Genomic DNA, 22,666 nt, shown 5'->3' with positions numbered 1-22,666 from the left:
ATTTTTTTTTAAAAAATGACCTGTTTATGACCAGCTTAAAGGTTACCTGCCTGTCTTGACTAGGGGTTGATGAATTAGTTGATATACTTACCTCATTTTTTTATTCCCTCAATAGCTGGTGTTCTGCTCCATTGTACTGCGCCCCAGGTTGTGGATGGGTCCTTGTAGTACTGTACAATGCAGGACTGCTGGTCCTACCTTGTATGAAATTACATCAATGAGCTGCAACTGGTTGGACAATGAGGGAAAAAGGATTCAAGGGACTGGTCACATGAAAAAGAGGAAGCCTGAGCAAGTGAGGAATAAAGTAAGTACATCACCTATTCATCTTCTAGGCAAAACAATAAGCAAACAGAAGGCGCTGCCATCTAAGTGTATCAATTTAACCATTTGCCCTCCTGAGGGTTTACCCCCCTTCATGACCAGGCCATTTGATGCATTACGGCACTGCGTTAATTTAACTGACAATTGCACAGTCATGCAACGCTGCACCCAAATGAAATTTACATCCTTTTTTGCCACGAATTGAGCTTTTTTTCAGTGGTATTTGATCGCCTTTGCATTTTTTATTTTCTGCGCTATAAGCAAAAAAAGATCGACAATTTTGAGAAAAAAACAATATTTTGTACTTTTTGTTATTAAACATGTCCAGTAAAAAAATTTAAAAAAATCAAATTTCATCATAAATTTAAGACAAAATGTATTCTGCTCCATGTCTTTGCTAAAAAAAATCCCAATACGTGTAAATTCATTGGTTTATGTGAAAGTTATAGCATCTACAAATGGCGGTATAATGGGATTTTTTTTCTACTAGTAATGGCGGTGATCAGCGACTTTTAGCGGGACTGCAGGACTGCGGCTGACATTCTGACACTGGGGGGGGAACTTACTTGGTGTCATTGACATCCCAGTGACACCAATACAGTGATCAGTGCTAAAAAAAAGCACTGACACTGTACTAATGGCACCAGGCAGGAAGGGGTTAATGTGAAGGACAATCAAAGGGTTACCTGTGTGCTAGGAGTGTTTTACTAGGGGGTGGTATTCTTCACTGTAAGCACACTGATCAGGATGGCTGTACTTTGCACAGCCATCCCTAGCAATGTGCTCGAGCTGACAGGGAGGAAGATTGTTTGTAAACAAAATAATCTTCCTCCCCGTCGGAGATGCTCAGTAATCACCGGGCGCCGGAGGGTAATTACTGGCCGGGACCTGGTGATTGACATCCGCGCCCCCTACCCGGAAATGCAAAATTACGTATATATACAGGTTTTTTGGTAAAGGTGAACTAACCCTTTTAAAATGCAGAGAGTGATAGATACTAAATAACTGAATGAACCCAGAGGACTCGCTGGTGGAAGGGGTGGAAGGGGGTTATAACTAGAGAAGGCTTGACTGTTGGGAATCCTAATCCTATGGTGAAGGGTTAAACTCGATTTGGGCCAGTTCTCACCCTGCAGATGAGATAAGCGTCAGGCACAGTCTTCGCCGGTACATTGGAGCTTAGTGTTGGTGAAGGAAATATCCTCAATGGGGGAAAAAGAGATTTAAACAATCAGCAAGCAAGTAGTGGGTATAGCAAAAGTCTCTTTGTGATCCAGATTATGATGTCTGCATGCAGTGTCCATGTGTTGAGTATTGCAGAAGAGAAGGGGATTTATGCTTAAGGCTGACCACCAGATCCTGGAGGTAGTCGGCACACACAGATAGTGATGCAGATTCTGCACTCCAGCCAGTGGAAGGATAGATATGATAGGTTGGTTGAATGTGAACACGTCAGTCCAGGTTGGCGCCCGCAGCGCAGTGACAGATGGTCTCCTAATTCTGAACAGCGGTGCAGGCTCACCTTTGCAGGGACTGACATGGCTCAAAGGCTCTGGGTAGGCCATAAGCTCAGCAGCAGGATGGCACCTCTGATGTATGCAGATGGATTCGGGGGAGAAGAGAGAGAGGGCCCACTGAACACAGTTCTTTAAATAGCCTTTCCCATAATGTCCCTTCTCGATTAGTAGCTTGTTGGGAGATGTAGTCTACGGAAGACTCAGGAGTCCAGATATGACTGAACACAAGACTTCAGGCGGCACAGTGGCTTAGTGGTTAGCACTTCCACCTGGCAATACTAGGGTCATTGGTTCAAATCCCAACCATAGCACCACCTGCCTGGAGTTTGCATGTTCTCCCTGTACCTGTGTGGGTTTCCTCCCACACTCCAAAGACATGATGGTAGGTTAATTGGATCCTGTCTAAATTGGCCCTAGTATGTGTATGTATGAATGTAAGTTAGGGACCTTAGATTGTACACCCCTTGAGGGTTAGGGACTGATGTGAATGTACAATATATATGTAAAGTGCTATGTAAATTGACAGCACTATTATAAGTACCTGAAATAAATAAATAATACAAGTCCCACTGTCCTTTCCTTCTGGACTAAGGAATATGATGCAAGCAGTCTAAGTACAGCATTAGAGGGAAAACTGGAACAGTCTGCAGCAATGAAGGTAATGTCCACTGCATTCAGATTATTGTAGCTGGCACCTGGCTACACTTCTATTTCTCACACTGCACACTAATAATGTTTTTATTACATATTCACATTCTTTAGATTCTGATAAGAAATGTTCTTACCCGTATACTACTTCAGCTATGCCCCTTGGTACCTTAAAAGCACAATTGTAATATTAATGTTGTCATGTTTCACATTACTGTCATATGCCTTCAAGTGTTCTTTTGTCTCTGCTCCTCCCCTTCCTTTGGTTTAGTTCATGCTGTATAGATAGCTCCACCCCTTTGTTCATCTTCCCAGTAATGCACCTCAGCTTCTAGCCTCATGTCTTATGGAGTAGATCACATTATGATCTTTTGACCTATCTGATGTTCATTGTTGTAAGATTCTCTCAGTTTATGGAATAAACTCTGCAAGGTGTCATCTGGATCGAGTCACTGCCTGTTTATTCAAATAAGATTGGAGTTATCGCTATCTCATTACAGTTGTAAGTTACAGAGATCACACTTTCAATGCTTAGATTGGAGAGACAGAACAAATGTGATTCCTACATAAGCATAGTTATACAAAAAAAAGTTAAATATGCCAAATAAACAGAACAGTTATATGGGAAGATGTTGGTTCTATCTTTTTGTGTCTGTTCCCTATTGCAGTAGTTATTTTTAATTTCCAAAACAGTGGTGATGGATTAATGTTTTTAACTGCTCTTTCTGTGCCTACTAGGAAGTTTCATCACCTCTATTTGTCCTGATGACAAGACGGAAAATTAAAAATTTAGAATTGTCTCCAGAACAGGAAGAGATGGGAAATCTTCTATTGGGGACATTTTGTTCCAGTGACATTGGTCTAAGGGAGTAAATGTGGAATGATTTGTATCACTTCCTGTTATGTCTCAGCAGAGGAAGTGAGGGAAGTGAAGGTGAAACACGTATAGGACTACTCTCTGCCAGAAATGGCACTGCACCAGCCCTGCATGATATTTACCATGCAGGCTAGTGCGAATGTAACCTCACTGTATAGGAAGGGAACACTGTTTTTTCACCCACGATTACCATAGAGCTTTATTTTCTCAATCAACACTATTTTTAATTCTTATATTGCTAGTGTTAGTATATAGATAGGAAGGTGTATTACATTTACTTGTGTTAAACCTTTTTTTTTTTAACATTTTTTTTCAGTTGCTTCCTAGTTTCTGGCCTAGGCCAAAACAGTGTCATACATCCCAGGAGTCTTCATGGGCCTTTTATTTTTTGCATCTAAAGGTGGGGAGTAGGGGCTTTCTCAGCTAAGCACACCCTCCTGCCTGCATGCCTGTACTAAGGACAGATGGATTCCAGGAAGGCATATGGGGGCTGGAAAGGCAGAAAAACAAGGAAGGCCAACCTCTATAGATTTATCTGCTTTTTCTGTGGAGTGGAGTGCAGCAAAGTCTGTGCAACAAAGCCCATGTTCTTCATTTGCCTAATGTTACCTAGTTCTTTGTCTTTGTCAAATGATCATCGTGTATTATTTTTTAGTTTGGAAAGCAGGCCTCTTGACTTTTTTTTTTTTTTTTACTGCACCCCCCGATTGGACAGACTAGATCCAGCTACTGTAGATCCAGCTCTGACTGACTGCTGCCTAAATAGGCACTAATGTGTGTGTGTGTGTGTGTGTAAGACAAAAAAGAGGGTCACAGGCCTAGTGCATTACCTTAAAAATAGGATTTATTGATAAAAAGTAAAATACTCACAAAATAAAATGATGTTAAATCAGATATACATGGGAAGCATGTCACAAGGCATGCAGAGTGGTACAGGAACCCCTGTTGGTGGTCTGGTGGCAAACTGGAAGCCTCTGGATAGCTGGTGGCTGTAGCGTTTCGAGGAAGCACCTCTTCTTCAGAGCCAGTGTGTGTGACACGCACTGGCTCTGAAGAAGAGGTGCTTCCTCGAAACATCATTTTATTTTGTGAGTATTTTACTTTTTATCAATAAATCCTATTTTTAAGGTAATGTACTAGGCCTGTGCGCCCTCTTTCTTGTCTTTTACACACAGTTTCTTTTGGATATCCCTGGTCCGTTGAAGGCAGCAAGGCCTGCGTTTCTCTAATCCACTCCACCTCTGCAACATCGCCAAAATCCGCACGTTCCTAACCCCAGAAACCACTAAACAGCTCATCCACTCCCTCATCATATCACGACTCGACTACTGCAACTCCCTCCTCACTGGCCTGCCTCTCCGCTGGCTATCCCCGCTTCAGTCAATCCTGAATACGGCTGCCAGACTCATTCACCTTTCCAACCGCTCCATCTCCGCCACCCCCTTTGCCAATCCCTCCACTGGCTTCCGATTGCGCAACGGATCAAATTCAAAATCCTAACACTGACGTACAAAGCCGTCCACCATACTGCCCCAAATTACATCACGACCTAATATCCAAGTACCACCCAACACGCACACTCCGCTCCTCACAAGACCTCCTTCTCTCTAGTTCCCTGGTCTCCTCCTCCCATGCCCACCTCCAGGACTTCTCCAGGGTGTCACCCATCCTCTGGAACTCCCTGCCCCAACCCATCAGATTATCACCTACTCTCTTCTCCTTTAGGCGCACCCTGAAAACCCATCTCTTCAGGGAAGCCTACCCCACCCCCTGCTAACTTGACCGACCTCCTCCACTCTTCCTACCACTCCATCCCCCACAGCTATCTCCTCCTGTACCACTATCCCCTCCCTCCTAGATTGTAAGCTCGAAAGAGCAGGGCCCTCGATCCCCTCATGTTTTGCATTGTATTGGCATTGTTCTGTCACATGTTCTGTCCCCCTTTGTAATGTACAGCGCTGAGCGAACCATTGGCACTTTATAAATACTGTATAATAATAATAATAATCCATGTGAGGACAACAATAGCGGGGAGTCCACAGTTCAGCGCAGGAGTACATGCATTCGGTTGCTACATTCTTCTCTCTAGTATGTGTGTGTGTGTGTGTGTGTGTGTGTGTACGAATGCATGTGAGATAGGGACCTTAGATTGTCAACTCCTTGAGAGCAGGGACTGATGTGAACGTACAGTATGCAAAGCACTGCATAAATTGTCAGAGGTATAAATGTCTGTTATAAATAAAAGATATTATGGGAAAGCCCACTGCCACCTTAAAGTTTCCTGAATTGTTTTGGAAAGTTTTGTTGAAATTGCATTTCTTTTGTGCTCCATTTCTATTACTAATTTTTGGCGGAGCTGTACTTCTTTTTTATTATTGTCTTGACTTTCTTACTGCTTCACCCTGAGAATTTTCAATATCTACCAATATCAGACAGAATTATGCTGTTTTCAAGACTTTTGTGACATAGAAAAGTTTTCTTGATGATGGATCCTCCTGCACCTTCAGCAGAATAAATTGATTTTCTGGATGTGGTTTTATTTGTTACATAAGACAGTCGCATTTGTAGCAAAAGGAAAGCTGAATGTAATAGATTTCTTGAAAAAGTCCATAATTGCCATCTGCGCTGGATAAGTCCTTCCCAGATCAATTTCACAAGCTTTGCAGAAATTGTTCTACTATAGCAAATTATGAGTTATGACCAGCAAATACATAGTGAATGACATATCTCAGAACACCAAGAAATGCTAGTATCAATGTATGTTTCTCTGTTCTAAATTATATATAAACAAACTCTGTATGCCTGGTGACTTAGTTCCAATACTAGGATCCTATAAACTGTGGTATACATTACGCTATAAGTACTCATAGACATTGTGTTGATTGGGTTATTTTACCACCTCCAGCAACACTTCCAGCCATTAGAGACCCTCATTGTAAATGGAGATTTTCCAGCTTGTTGCAAGATCTAATTATGAGCATTGTGGTACATATGTAGCTATTATGTGTTTGCCAGTCTCAATGCAGCTATCATTCTTAGAGAAACATGTAAGTGGGGGCATGCGGCTGGCTGGATGATGGTAAGTTCCTGCTCTGCTCCTTCCTTGCTATAACAGGCCTCAACACGACATTCCCACCCATTGACCTGTATAGCTCCAAGGACAGAATGTCCACACATAAGTAAGGTGGCTGCACTTTACTAGTGGTACTTTGGAAGATGGCATAACAGTCACATCACATTAACATACTATCTGAGGTTGAGAGTAAATCACATTTAGTTGACAGTCTGCAGAAGTCACATGTGAAAGCATCATGCACCAGTTTAAAGCAGCAATCTTCCCTGTGACAGTCTCTTCTTCCATCTAGGGTCATTAGTACTCACTGGAATGTGATCACTGTAGTCACCTACTCCATAGGTACACTTCTCCTGGGACTCTTCAGGGGAATAGTCTTACCTGCTCTAGCCCCCATCTGCATAAGGGTAAGGAAGTCCACAGCCAGCTCTTCTGGGTGCAGGTCCACCTCTCCCCTGCCTCCAGCCCTGTCCAGGGTCTCCACTTGCTGACTACATCTGTGCTGGTGTGACGTGTTTGGGTTCCATGTTCCAGGTGCACTAGGGTTCCTTTCAGCCTGGCTTATATATGGCCACTGACTCACCCACAGGAGGGCTCAAGCTAAAAGGGAAGCTATCACTTGTTTATAACTTTCCTCTTTACAGTCTATAATGGGAACAGAGACATATAGTGGCCAGCCTGCTAACTGTTTGTGCTTACATGTCTACAGCCATTGGTAGGGTTGGAATGCCTGGGTCATTGCTAGCGTTCTACAGTCTAGCATGTAAAAATGTGGCTTTGTGCTAATGCTTGAAATTGGATTGGAGATATTAATGGGATAGAAAGGTACGTATTATTTTCCCTTGATGGATGTGAATCTGACTGGATAATGTAAGCAAAAGCTCTAGGGACTGTAGGTACAGACAGCCACTCACCACCAATATTTCTGCTGCTCTATAGGAAGGGTATGGGGTGGACTGGGATCCCAGGAGGGAATTGTGCGCATATGGGGAGGCTCTGTCAGTCAAGAATTAATTCAAAAATCCAACTCATCAAACTAACATCAGAGATAGCATGATCAAGTCCGAACAGTCCACCCAAGCTGAATTGAGAAGCAGGTAGCTTAAAGTGGTTGTAAACCTCAGACATGAAATATGAACAAAGCATATCCCTCTCGTGTGTACTTGTCTCTATCCAGAGCACTAAGTGTTGTTTCTGTCTGCTGCTTTGTTCCTCTGCTATAAGCAAGAATCACTTCTGACAGGTTTTCCTGACACCAAGAGAAAAAAGTTGACAGGGAAGAGACCTCCAGCAAATTGACAGCCTCAGCTCTGTTCCTGTGAGTTGTATGGAGGGGTGTGTGTCTCTTCCCTCCAATCAGCTCTTGGAGCTCTCCTCACTGAGCTCTGCAGTGTGTAAATTCAGCTCTCTGACCCATTTTTCTGAACTCTCAGACAAGCGTTACTGATTCTGGACTTTAAATGGATGAAAAAAAAGAGATGAATGCATATAAACAGGTACAACTTAGGTAGGAGGATTTATTTAATCTCTGTGTATTACCTGAGGCCAGTCACTTCACTGGGTATATATGAGGGTTTTCAACCACTTTAACCACATCAATACTTTGACAATTACGTGGTCATGCAACACTGTACCCATATGAAATTTTTATCATTTTTTTCACACAAATAGAGCTTTCTTTTGATGGTATTTAATCACCACCGAGTTCTTTATTTTTTACTAAGTAAAACAAAAAAAACCTGAATCGTTTGAAAAAAAAAACACTTTTCTTCATTTCTGTTATAAAATTTTGCAAATAAATAACATTTCTTCATAAATTTAGGTCAAAATTTATTCTGCTACATCTATTTGGTGAAAATAATAAAAATAATAATAATAATTTAATTTGTATTTTTGTTTCAAAATTTTCTATTATTTTTTTTTTTATTACATTATTTTTTCTTTTTTTTTTTACTATTTTTGTGACCAAAGCAATACAATGTTACCATAGTAACATTGAACTACTCTGGGCAAGTGATCAGGATTTTCCTGTTTTATGTTAACACATTATGATTGCTAATACCAATGTATTTCATTGATATTTGCAATCATTGTTACTGAATGAAACTGATTCATTCAGTCTTTTGTTGTGATTAGCTGTGATTGGGCAAAGCGGATCACATGATACAGATGGGCTGTGAATGGCCCTGTCTGTATCATGTGACTGCTTTGACCAGTCATAGCTAAGAACATAATTGTATACAATGGATGGCATGACAGGAAGCCATCCATTGTATACAACTGACATGTGATCTGCTGTGATTGGTCACAGGGGTCACATGACACTGGCAACGGGCCTGTGTGTCATCGGCTGTGTTCTGTGGACACAGCAGGTGACAGATTGCGCTACTGCGCGGCCCCGCGGCAGCATGACTGGCTTGTTTTCACAGGACGTCATATGACGCCCAGTCACAACTGTGAGTGTCCCGCCCGGCCATCAATCTGCAATAGGCCGGGCTGGAAGGTGTTAACTAATAGATGCCAGTCTTCTTCAGGATAGAATGCATTTCTCTCTCTTTCTAAGAAAGTCCTTCTACACAATAGACTCTGCAGGGTAGTGTCTTCTTCTGCACATGGCATTACCTTCACTTTCCAGGCGTCCACCTTTTGGCATGGTGTGCAACATACTTTTTGACACAAATACAGGGTGAGGAGTATTGCCAAATCAAAATGTTGCAATGAAACCCCTTGAATTGTAGTTATGCCTCTGAACTTCCTATATTCTATTAACATGCACACCTTTTGCAAAGTGCACCCTTACGCATATTGATGCTACAAAAATAGATAATCATTTGCCATCTATGCAATTTCCCCAAACACTGCACCTGTGCTGTTACAATATAAATATAGAAAACACATTAACAAATTAATTAAATTATGCCAAAAAGTTTACCTTTGTACAATGTGCAGTTTAGGAAAGAAAGGTCATCAATGCCAATGTCCCCAGTAAATCCATCACCCACCATGCCTGTGATTAACAGCTGAAAAAACACAAACAGACACTTTGATCTCATGGTAAAAAGACTTGATGCACAAATTGAATAAAACAAGCACACAATACAATACCAAAATAATTTTTATACAAGTACACCCCGTAGGGAAACACAAACGTGTGCTAATGATATGCTATTAAATGGCAAACAGATAAGTAAGAAATGTTATTTTAACTCCTGTGTGCGTATTTTTCTAGTTAAAGCTTAGGAGGTCTGAACTAGGAAAGTTGGCTTATCTTGCATAATGCCACAAGGGTTTTTTTTGTTTTTATTTTTGTTTTTGGGTCCAGATATACTTTAAGAGAATTGTAAACAATTATAGTACTTTTATGCACACTTGGAAGTTGAACAAGAACAGTGCATGTTGTCAGCATGGGATTAGGGATCTGACAGATCAGTTACTGTCTAATCCAATAATTGTCAATTTACAGGGTATAAAAGGCCTCAGCCGTGGTTACTGACATTATCAAAGAGCCCCATATAATGTTTAGAAAAGCTAAAGAGAACTGACAAAGACTGCAGAATTACTTGAATAAGTCATGGTCAGATACTGGGGACATGCTACACATTTGTTGGAGGTTGACATCTGCAGTTTGTTTAGTTCCCAATCAAAATTCAGACAAAAATATTTGTTATTCAGAGATTCAGATGTATTTGAATTTACAAATTATAATAATAAATAATTTAAACAAATCCAAAATAACAAATCAAAATTCAAAAAGAATCAAATTTGAAACTAATTTGGAAAGAAAATCTAATACAAAAACAAATTTGAAATGTAAACATATTGCTGACTATTGCTGGTTTCCTTCAAAGACTGTGCGTATTAGAATATAGCCATCTTCCAAACTTTGAATTTCAAAAAGAATAGAATAAAACAAAATAGAAAAGAATAGAAAATAAATTTAAAGAATAGAACAGACTAAAATAGAATAGATTACAATAAATAGATTAGAATAAAATAGAGAGAATATAGCCGCCTTCCCAAATTTGAAAATAGAACAGAATAGAATAAAATAGAAAAAAGAATAGATTAGAATAGAATAAAAAAAAGAATATAGTCATCTTCCAAAATTAAAGTCTCAAAGAATAGAATAGAAAATAAAAGAAATGAATAGAATAGAAAAGAATGAATGGATTAGACTAGAACATAATAGAATAGAATAGAAAGAATATAGCCATCTTTCAAAATTCCAATTTAGAAAAGAATAGAAAAGAACTAAATAGAATAGAAAATAAAAGAATAAAATAGAAAATAAAGGAAATGAATAGAAAACAATAGAATAGAAAATAAAAGAATAGAAAATAAATATAGCCATCTTCCCAAATTTGAATTTCAAAAAGAATAGAATAAAATAGAAAATAATAAAAATAGAACAGGAAGTAGACTAATAGAATAGAAAAAAGAAATAGAATAGAAAAGAATAGAACAGAAAATAAAAGAACAGAACAGAATGTAAAACAATTAAATTATAGCTGTCTTCTGAAATTTGAATTTTGAAAAGAACAAAAAAGAAAAGAATAGAGTAAATAGAATAGAACAGAATAGAATAAAAAATAAAAGAATAGAAAAAAATAGAATATAATAAAATAGAAATAATATAGCCATCTTTCTAAATTAGAATTTAGAATCGAATAGAACTAGTTTTTCTTTACAGTGAATTTGGATCAGATATTTTTGATTCAATGTAAATACTTTGAATCCATTGAAAAAATTAAAATCCAGTCGAAAACGAATAAAATGAATGAAACTAACAACAAATAACAAATTTTGTTATGAATGCAACAAAATGAAATTAGTAATTTAACGAATCGATCCAAAACTAAGCAAAACAATTTTGTTTCCTTCTGCATATATCTAGTTGGAGGCTGGATGCTGCAGGAGACAGTGAGAAGCTAATGTTGTATGAAGCTAGTAGAGATCACTTCTATTACCCCTTCACAAATCAAAGCTTCTTCAACTATATACTGCTGAACTCTAATTTCTGCACTACAAGCAATAAAGGGTTGCATATGGCCCTTGGGCTGCAAGTTGGGTACCAGGGATCCTAGTCTTCGAGGCTCTGACTCTCTGCTATGAGCTACAAGAACAAAAAGAAGCCAGACCACTGATAAAGTTCAAGTAAAAAAAGTAAAACATCATTTTATCTACTGACTTTACCATATGGACATTCTTGCTTTGACTTTACAATCAGTCTGACACTCTCCTGTCTTGCCTATAATGCCATCTTTTGGCAGTTAGATTTGAGAGTAGGGATGAGAGTAGCTGAACATATCTTGGTTCAGTTCACCGAACTATGCTGTTCTGAACATTGAAGAGGTTGAAAAGGCTCAAGGTTTTTTTTACCTTCATGTATTCTACTCATAAAAAACCTCCTAATACTCACCTAAGCCCCCTCTCAATTCAGTGATGTGCACTGGAGTCTTGGCTATTCCTGGAGTCCCTGTTCTCATTGGCTGAGACAGAAGTGGGAGCCATTGGCTCCCACTGGTAATCACAACCAGTGAGCCAATGGGAAGAGAGAGAATGTGGGGCTGAGCCTTGGCTCCATTTGTCAATGGAAACACGGAGATGCGGGTGCACCCATAGCGAGCTGCTTACTGTGGGGGCACCGGACAGGAGGAAGGGGCCAGGAGAGCCGACCTGTGAAGATGAGGATCCAGGCTGCTCTGTGCAAAACCACTGCACACAGCAGGGAAGTATAGACATGTATTTTATTCTTTATAAAAAAAAAATAAGCCTTTAGAATCACTTTAATCTGAACCCCACTGAAGTCAATAGGAACCAAATCTTTGAAATTGGCTCTGGCCATTTCCAAGGCTAATAAGCAATGGATTCTCAAACAAATGGTATGGTAGTTGCGTAATGCCCTGGATGACATGTACTAATTATTTTTGTTACATATCTGGGAGCAGAAATGTTAATAATACTTGAAATAAAACATTAAAAATTCCCAATTCTTTTAAATAACATGTTTGGGGGACCTCCTGGATGTGCCTGTGAAGTGGCACATAAAATTTACAGCATTAATGGCATTACAATTGCCAGTCAATTACATTTACTGCCCAACTTGTTTTTGTTTGTTAAAAAAAAAACGTCATGTGGACTCCCACCACACATACCAAACAAACGCCCTAATAAGCAGCCTGAGCAGGAAGCCGTCACATTTAGCAGCAGTAATACTGCTGCAGTCGGGAGTTTGGTTCGGCAGGCAATGAACACCACATTTCATTCACTCATTTACCAACAAGAACTAGTTCAGTCTAAAGTCAGAGCTTGTTCCTATGTGAAAGCTGTCTCACTTTGGAACATGAAATCCTAAGCCTTTGTCATAAGCCAAGTAAGGCTAAAAGCAAAGGAAAATATATCTCCCTCAACAACAATCCCGCGCAATTTTTATTATTTAACCGCTTCCCAACCGCAGAAATACTGCTACAGGGCAGCACGGGTGCTCAAAATCACATATATATATGTGATTTTGCATTTCCGGGTAGGGGGCATGCGTGAGCTACGCGTGCAACCTACCCGCACCTCTATTCGCTGCCACGGCTGTCGATCACCGGGACCCGGCCGGTGATTACTCGCCGGTGCCCGGTGATTTCCAAGGATCGCCGACGGGGAGGAGAACTGTTTTATTTACTAACAGATCTCCTTCCTGTCAGCTCGGGCACACTGCTTTGGATGGCTGTGCACAGCACAGCCATCCAAAGCAGTGTGATTACAGTGAAGCACACTGACACGGACCCCAAGTAAAACATTCCCAGCACACAGTTAACCCTTTGGTCGACCCTCATGTTAACCTCTTCCTGCCCAGTGCCATTAGTACAGTGTCAGTGCTTTTTCTTAGCACTGATCACTGTATTGGTGTCACTGGGGATGTCAGTGACACCAAGTCAGTTCCCCCCAGTGTCAGAATGTCCTCCGCAGTCCCGCTATAAGTTATCGAGCACCGCCATTACTAGTAAACATTTAAAAAAATTCCCAGTATATATACACCGCCATTTGTAAACGCTATAACTTTCATGTAAACCAATTAATTTACACATATTGGGATTTTTTTTAGCAAAGATATGGAGCAGAATGCACTTTGGCATAAATTTATGACGAATTTAGATTTTTTAAATTGTTTTACTTTTGGCTGTTCTTACAGGCTCGGGTCTTACAGGCTGCAGGCTCAACTACTGTACTTCTCCCTGCTTTCTAGTAGGTTCTAGAATGTAGTGGGCTGGAAGAGGAAGACCCTGGGCCTGAATATTTATGAGGTTTCAGCCAATCCCTGGGGGAGGAGGGGTGCCCAAAAGGTGGCTGTGAGGGAACATAAATAGTCGGAGGCCTGGAGCAGCAGGGTTCTTGCCCAGGAGGAGTAGATCCCAGCCTGAAAAGCTGCCACCCTTTGGGCAAGTTAGCTGAAGCTTATTGCAGAGAATTCACAAAGGTGCCAGCTAAGTGAGAGCTGGGGGGACAATTTCTTCTGGAAGCAGTTTTTAGCCAAGTCACGTGAGTGCACTGAGGTTCTGGCCTGGAGATTCACAGTACAGGTGTCTATCCAATATTAGACAGGAAGTATCCAAGTATCTGGTGACACGGTGAGCAGAGGCCTAGAAGTGGGATCCTACAGTAGTGACAGTCTGTAGTTTAATTCTTAGTGACTGTATCAAGGTTATTAGAGTAGGATTTGCCCAACTTGGAATTTGCCCAACTTGGAATTTCAGAATTTCAGAATTTGTATTCTCTGCCAAGAAGTCGGGTATCCCTAAAGAGAGTAGACAGAGTAACAGAGTAGAGAGTGCCCTCAAATCCAAAAGCTTCCCTGCATCCCATCCAATTTCAATAAGCATTAAATCTCAACACTTGATTGGCCTCGTCTGTACCATGTGATCACTGTGACCAATCACAGCTAACAACACAATTGTATACAATGGATGGCATGAAAGGAAGCCATCCATTGTTTACAAATGTTGGCCGTCAATGTGCTATAGGCCGGGCGGGACGTTCCTCCTTCTGAGTGGGCATCATATCATGTCCTCCCAGAAGGCGCCAGCCACGCAGCCATGCAGTGGGGCAATCTGTTGTGTCCACTGGATACAGCCGATGACTGATTACTACACCAGCCCGCTGCCAGTGTCAGGGGATCGCTGTGACCAATCACAGCAGATTGCATGACAATTGTAAACAATGGATAGCTTCCTTTCATGCCATCCATTACGATTGTGTTGTTAGCTGAGACTGGTCACAGCAATCACATGGTAGACAGGGCCAATCACAGCCCATCTGTACCATGTGATTAGCTTTGGCCAATCACAGCTAATCACAACAAAAGACACTGAATGAATCAGTCCTGATCACTGCCCCAGAGCAGTGCAGTGTTACTATGGTAACATTGTATTGCTCTGGTCAGTGTGTTAAAAAAAATTGTAAAAAAGAGAAAAAAAAGTCATACATTTTTTTTTTTAAAAAGTAAATAAAAATTATTATTTATTTTTTTACATACTGTCACCACTCGAAGTCCCCGATCACCACCACGCCAGTTATATGATAACGCTGTACTGGACTGGTGACAATGTGTAAAAAAAAAGAAATTGTGAAATTTCAATTTCTTCATTTTCCAAATAATTGTAACAAAAAAAATTAAAATTTCAAAAAACTTGCCATGCCTCTTACTAAATACCTTGGACTGTCTATTTTCCAAAAAGGGGTCATTTGGGGGATATTTATACTATTCTGGTGTTTTCGGGCCTCAAGAAATGAGCCTGTCGGTACATCAGGATTGATCGATTTTCAGATACTGTATATATACCATGGTTTGTGAACTCTATAACTTTCCTACAGACTAAATAATATACACTGATTTGGGTTATTTTCACCAAAGAAATGTAGCAGAATACATTTTGGCCTAAATTTATGAAAAAAGGTTATTTATTTCCAAGCTATTATAACATAAACAAAGAAAATTTTATTTTTTTTATTTAGAAAAAAATTAAAAACTCAGTGGTGATTACTTACCACCAAAAGAAAGCTCTATTTGCGTGAAAAACAATTATGAAAATGTCATATGAGCACAGTGTCGCATGACCGCGCAATTGTCATTCAAAGTGCGGCAGCAGTGAACGCTGAAAACTGGCCTGGGCAGGAAGGGGGTGAGAGTGCCCGGTATTGAAGTGGTTAAAAAGATACCTACTGCCTGTTTATTGCATTGTCAAACTGTACTACTGTGTGCCTGGCTGCCTACACCCACACGGGAAGAGAACCTTGGAAAAGAATTCCAAAGCCCATCAGGAGTCTGCGCTACAATACATACATATTCTGGAGAAATAAGGGAAGGCTAGAACCTCGGTCAGTTTTTGTTTATGTCTGTTTATTGCTGTATATTTATTGCACTGTTGCAGATTTTCCACCGCTTTCTGTCTGATGAAACTCTTATCACTGGTGACAGTAAGTGAAATCTGGATAACAGTAAAATCTGATCCTTCCCCAGTAAAAAAAAAGAAAAAGTTTTGATTGGACATGTAATACTGAATTTTTGAAGTCCTGCATTAGTCCATCATGACTGCTTCTTAAAGTGTTACTAAACCCACAACAGTAAAATCAGTCTGTATATGCGGTAAAGCATGCTTGTTATACTCACTGTGGAACCTAAGGGGTTAATCCTCTGCATTGTGTAAAAAGGCTGTTTGATTCTGTCTTCTCTGATCCTCCCCTTCTTCTACTGTCCCCAATCCATCTGCTATAGTACAGATCAGCAATGTCAAGTCTGCACATGCTCTATTAGATGTGTATTGCTAGAGAGGTTTTTTTGGGGGGGAGGGTGTATGTGATCGGCACAGGGCCGATCAGCACTGTCCAGACAGGGGGTCAGGGGTCATGAAGACTCCTAGGACAGTCAGAGGAGAATGAAAACTCCTACAAGATTAACCAGTGCTCAGCAGGATACTGATAGAAGTCACAAGACTGCTAAATACTGATGAGAAAAGTTTATTTTTATGGAAATAATTGCATTTCCATGTTGTGTGTACTGTGGGAGACCAGATATAGTGAATGCAGGGTCCTGGGTTAGGTAACATTTTAATATAGGCTTGGTCATCATAGGAAAACACAGCATTCAGTTACACTGATTTTAACCCCTTGATGCCGACGTAACACAAATATGCAGCCTCACAGAACTGGGCTGTTTTCCGTGGGGCCACATATTTGCGTACCTGTCTTTCTGCTGGGAGCGCGCAGCACTGCGCGATCCCAGCACAGAGACCTCGGTGTCACTGAGAGCCCTGGGTCCCGTTCTAACGATTGGGACCCGGGTCTCCTGATTCCGATCATATGATCGCTGTGAAAGCCTCTGATTGACTATCACAGTGATCAGTCACTGTACAGCCCAGCCCCCTTGTTTTTTTTTCTCTCCCTATGAATGGAGGAGAGAGATACATTGTATCTCTCTAACTCCTGGTATAGAGAGAAAAAAATGTTTGTAAAAGAAAAAGAAAAAATACCTACATCAAGGCTTGATCTAGTTCAGTGCCAGGGTTAGTGTTTGGGTCAAGGTCAAGGTCAAAAGGTCAGGGTCAAAGGTCAGGAGTAAAAAAAATGGTATCAGTGTCAGTTAGTGTCAGTGTGTTTTAGGTGAAAAAAACAAAATGTGCACTATTGTTTCTGGGCTGTACTCCGGGTACAAACAACAAATAACATCCACATATATGGTATTGCTGCAATCGTCAAGACCTGGAAAATTTATTTTGGGTTGTTGTTTGGTGGTAGGTTATGGAAGTAACAAGAAAAACACAGCTAAATTTAAAAAAAGATTTTTTTTTTTTACTATTTTGGGCCAGTTTTCCTTTGATAATAAAAAAAATCAGGAGATATCCATTACCATTTACCACCAAATGAAAGCCCAATTTATCCTGAAAAAAACCAAGGTATAATTCACCTGGATGTACAAAGTAGTTGTGATGATAAGTACGGTTTCACTATCACATGTCAACTTTGCAAAATTGTGCTTAGGCATTTAGATTTGTTTTACCCTTGGGCGTGAAGGGGTTAAACATCTCCTCCTTTAAAAATAATATCAAGCCATTTCATCAGATGTGTGCTTTTCTCTAATATTCTGCAGTGCTATCAGGAAAGTTTGCGCCAATTATAACATCAAGAAAACACACTTCTCTTAGAATTTCTCCATGTTGTTCTGATGTCTACACTTGTGGTGCCAACTGCCTTCCGCTTGTCAAGTTGTGCCAGAGCCGCACCTGCTCTGCCTTAAACCATCTACATCCGACATTTAAATAATTGATTGCAATGCTGTAATAACACGACTGCGTAGTAAATAATGCAAACATGCATTCTTTGTGATCCTGGCAGTTACATAAATAAAATACTTTTTATCTTTTTCTAGCAGACAAGGGCCTGGAGCATGCACGCTAGTATTCCAAGGATGCCAGCCAAAACTGACTCTGCCTTAGCACAGGAAAGAAACTTCCTTAAGACAGCCTCACTCAGCTGATCTCAAGGGTTCTGCTACACTGAATCAGCCTCAGAGTTTAGCAGCCAGGTCAATTTCCCATCTACTCTTTTCAATGAGTTTCAGTAAATCTTTGTAATTGGATTTTTAGATGTAGAAATGTGTTGACTGCCATTTAACAAATTACCATCTCCAACCAAACTTGCATGTCAGTTCACTGGGAGCAGATACCGTGAAGATCATTTCACAACTCATTTATAACTTCAATAAGTACAAATGGTGCTCCTTTTCTTAATAACAGAGAAAAGCACGTTTTCCAACAGATTGTATGGAAACTCGATAATCTCCTTGAGTTTTTAGATGGGAATCTATAGATTTTAGTCAGTAAACCATGAGAACCATTAAATATTTTTCTCACTTTGGCAGTAAGAAAATAATTATCATGAATTTTAATTTTAAGCATGGGCTGACAGGTGATGGCGTAGGAATGAAAACATGGATGGAAAGATGCATTTGCAGGTAGAAGGATGGATTAATGAACCAATCGATGGATTAGCTGAGAGGTAGGTAATAAGATGGAAGGATAGGTGGAAAAGGTAAGACATGATGGATAGGCAGACTGATGGATGGAATGGAAAACATGGATGGGTGAATGCGGTATTGACTCACATTAGTTACACTTATGTTCACCCTAAACCCTAACAGTAACCATTAACATAAAGTGGTATTAAATCACAAACCAAAAATGTAATATATTGCAGCTTACCCATCAATAGATTAGTTTTCTTTCCTTAGGTTTTTTTCCCTCTGTTTTCACCTGATGATCTGACCAGTAACATACCATCTGTATTAGGTCTCATGCACACAGGATGTTTGCCCATCTCTCCTAGACACCTTTCTTCCTGCTAGCAGCGTTTTGGCATAAGAAATACTTGACGCTTCTAAATGCATGTAAACGTGCCTAGAAGCGTTTAGGAGCATTTAGATGCATTAGGTGCTTGGACGTTCATTCATTGCACTGACCGGAATAATAATTTATTCTGGCCACTGAAATGAACTAACACTCAAGCGCTTGTTACACCTAGCGTTAATGCGCGTTTAGATGCTTTTAGACACATTTACACGTGCCTGACAAAACATTGCTGCTCTTGGATGCGCTGGCATTGGGGTTTTTTTCTGCTTCTAAATGTCCCTACTTCTATGTGCATGGACAGATAGGCTACCATGTTGGCGTTTGTAGTTAATCGAAAATCCACTTCTCCAATAGATAAAGGACCACCTTCAAACGTATCCATGGGGGGAAATGCCAAGCACTCGAGAGAAACAGAAAGACTTCATGGTGCAATATTATAAAAACCAATTCCTTTATTAGGTACTCATTGCACTTACTAAAGAGGTGTCCCAGCCGACACCAGCATCAACAGCATAACAGCAATCACATAAAAGAGCCTGGCTACTCAGCACATGCGCAGTAGCTGGCAGCCAAAAATGTAATGACGTCACATCAATCAAGCTCCGCCCTACGCGTTTCGTCATCGACGTCCTCACGGAGCGGATATCGGTGTGTTGCAGAGTTTCCGTTTCTGAAGATATATTTATGGATGATCTGCCATTATATTATCAAGGTTTTTTGGTGAAATTTTTCATATTTAGACACTTTTTTTGCACAAAAGTTTTTTGCACTTAAAAGTTTTTTTATATTTTTTTGTGGTATTGGCATATATATATATTTTTTTCTGGACTTATGATTTGATGATTTCTTTATATATATTTATATATTTTACACATTTACTAGCGCAAATTATTTATTTATTGGTACACTTTATATATGGTGATTTTTTGCAGCTGGTACACTATTAGTAAGTTATATAATTTTGACCATAGGCGCTATTATTAATTTTTCTTACCATGTTGGCGTGTTTGAAAGAAAAAAAAAACACCAGACGCACCTACCAGCAGGATTAAACACATCAAGCATGCATTAGGCCCCCTTTAACATTTACTTACTTTGCTCTCCTGCTTTGGATGCAGAAATTACGCTGGCTTGAGGGTTGCCATTTTTTGGTTCATGGAAAACAAATGGGATAATTGTGGTGGTGGGGGATTGGCAGGAGGGTCCAATGTGGGTCTAACAATTTAATCACAATGGCTCTGTTGTCACTTGGACAGCCAATCCACCGAACTCTTTGTATCAGTGTGACTTTGCTGTCGCAGTGTTCTGCTGAATATAATAGTAGAGTCACCAGGGCCACTGATCAGGGGGTACCACTAGTCCTCCTGTACACAGCCCAGACAAACAGGGGCCTGGGCAGGACAGGGAGGGGGACCGGTGTGGCGGGTGCGTGCAGTTACAGAATGATGCCCTGTGCAGCTACATTTACCAGCCCCTCCCTTTAGTGAATGAACAGTGAGGTCATAGCTGAAGAATAGTAAACTGTGTTTACTGTGTTTCAGTTTATGAATGAACAGGAGCCTCTGTCTTCTTTTCATTCATCTGTTTCCTCAATTCTTTTCTCTATCTCAAACCTGAGATGTCAGGGGTCTATAAAAAATATGTAAATAATACAAAATTGTAAAAAATAATAAAAAATTAAAAATAAATAAATAAAAATTTAGACCAAAATGTATTCTGTTACATGTCTTTGCTAAACAATATCCCAATACATGTAAATAATTGGGTTACGTAAAAGTTATAGAGTTTACAAATGGCGGTGTATATATACTGGAATTTTTTGTTTTAATTTTTACTAGAAATGGCAGCAATGAGCGACTTATAGCGAGACTGCGGCGGGCATTCTGACACTGGGGGGAACTGACTTGGTGTCACTGACATCCCCAGTGACACCAATACAGTGATCAGTGCTAAAAAAAAAAGCACTGACACTGTACTAATGGCACTGGACAGGAAGGGGTTAGCATGAGGGGCGATCAAAGGGGTAACTGTGTGCTGGGTGTGTTTTACTATGGGGCCGTGTGTTTGTGCTTCACTGTAATCACACTGCTTTGGATAGCTGTGCTGTGCACAGCCATCCAAAGCAGTGCGCACAAGCTGACAGGGAGGAGAACTGTTTTGTTTACAAGCTCCAGGATGCATACTGCTGTGACAGATGAGAGCAGGTTGCCATTCTAGAAGGTCACATTAGAGTTCTGGAGGAGCAAGTTGCAACACTGAGCAGAAATGACAACCTTGAAAGGGGCCTTCTACTCACTGAATGGTTAATGGGGTTGATGTGGGGGGTGGAGGAGTAAGTCAGGATTATCAGGTAAGAAGATGGATTACTGTAGCTAGGGGGAGTGGTAGGGGCTCCCAGAAAAGGAAGGTCAGTCCTGTGTTTAAGCACCAAAACAAATCTGCCAAGTTGAGTAAAGATGTGGAGGTGGCAAACACAGAGGTGGCAGGCCTAGATGTCGCTGCTACCCCTAACTGGCAGTAGAGCAGCACTTCTAGTACGAGTGGTGAGGGTAGTGCAGGGAGGCCTAGACAGTTGGTAATAGGGGATTCTATAATCAGAAGGACTAATTTGTGGTCATGATTGCCTCAACTGAATGGTTTTCTGTCTCTCTGGTGCCACGGAGCAGCATCTAGTGGACAGGGTTGATAAATTACCGGGAGGGGCTGGGCATGACCCAGATGTCTAGGTTCATGTTGGAACCAATGACAGAATACATGGAAGGCAGAGGGTCCTTAAGAATCAATTTAAAGAACTAGACTGAAAGTTGAAGGAAAGTACCTCCAAGGTGATATTCTCTGAAATAGTACCTGTGACATGCACAACACAGGAAAAATGGAGAGATTAGAGAACTGAACGCATGGCTAAAGACCTGGTGTAAGAGGGAAGGATTTGGGTTTCTAGAGCACTGGGATTTTCATTGGGTTACAACTACTACTACTATATGCTAAAGATGGTTTGCACCTAAATGGAAGGAGGTCTGCTGTGCTTAGGAAGAGGTTTATGTGAAGGCTGCAAGAGTATTTAAACTAGGCTTTAGGGGGGAGAGTGAACTAGAATTCAATGGGGCAGACAGGTAAGTTAGAGGTCAGACAATAATGAAGGGTAGAATGGGGACAGATGGAGGGAGGGCTATGACAGGTGATAAGAAGGTTCCCATGTTACAAACAACCATTGGAAATGATAGAACTATTTGTACTACTAAAAAAGGTATGAAAACACAAGAGCAAAATGTGGCAATGAATTAAAGTGTTTGTTCACCAAGGCAAGAAGTCTGCCAAGCAAAAGTGCATTCAAAGCTTTGGTACACGAAGAGAACTATGATTTAATTGGTATTGCTGAATCTTGGCTTCCTTCTTCTCATGACTGGCCCATTAATATTCCTGGCTATGGTCTCTTCTGGAGAGACAGGGTAAAATGTAAAGGTGGCGGTGCCTGTCCCTATACGAGAAGTGATTTCAAAGCGGGTTTGAAAGAGAACAAATATATTAAGCACGAGCATGTAGGCCTTTTACAAAATAATCTAGAGTGGTTGACTGGGGACAAAGAGAAGGCACATTTATTAAATACCTTCTTAAGCTCTGTGTATACAAAGGAGTATGGGAATGCTCATGTCCATAATGGGGATGATATTGACACAGCCCCAAATGATCCACGATGGCTCAAAATTGATATGGTCCTGAAACATTTAGACAGAATAAATCCACTTGAAGACCACAATATGTACAGTATATAAACTTTTCGGTTTTCAAGTGGTTTACCAGGGTTATGGCTGAAGATATCCGCCATAACTGCAGT

At 40.4% G+C, this 22,666-nt stretch overlaps 1 protein-coding gene across 1 annotated transcript in view; it reads right to left on the bottom strand.

Moving 5' to 3' along the window:
• Positions 1 to 22,666, bottom strand: part of MALRD1 (MAM and LDL receptor class A domain containing 1) — a 464,614-nt gene that overhangs the window by 285,624 nt on the left and 156,324 nt on the right. The window contains exon 16 of the mRNA XM_089693696.1: positions 9,372 to 9,459. Coding sequence (XP_089549822.1) covers positions 9,372 to 9,459 — 88 coding nt within the window. The remainder of the gene's footprint in view (positions 1 to 9,371; positions 9,460 to 22,666) is intronic.

The sequence above is a fragment of the Staurois parvus genome, unplaced genomic scaffold (genome assembly GCF_062004578.1).
Source record: "Staurois parvus isolate SC_StPar_1 unplaced genomic scaffold, SC_StPar_1.0 ptg000636l, whole genome shotgun sequence".
NCBI classification, from domain to species: Eukaryota; Metazoa; Chordata; class Amphibia; order Anura; family Ranidae; genus Staurois; species Staurois parvus.
This window is presented reverse-complemented; position numbering and strand designations above follow the sequence as displayed.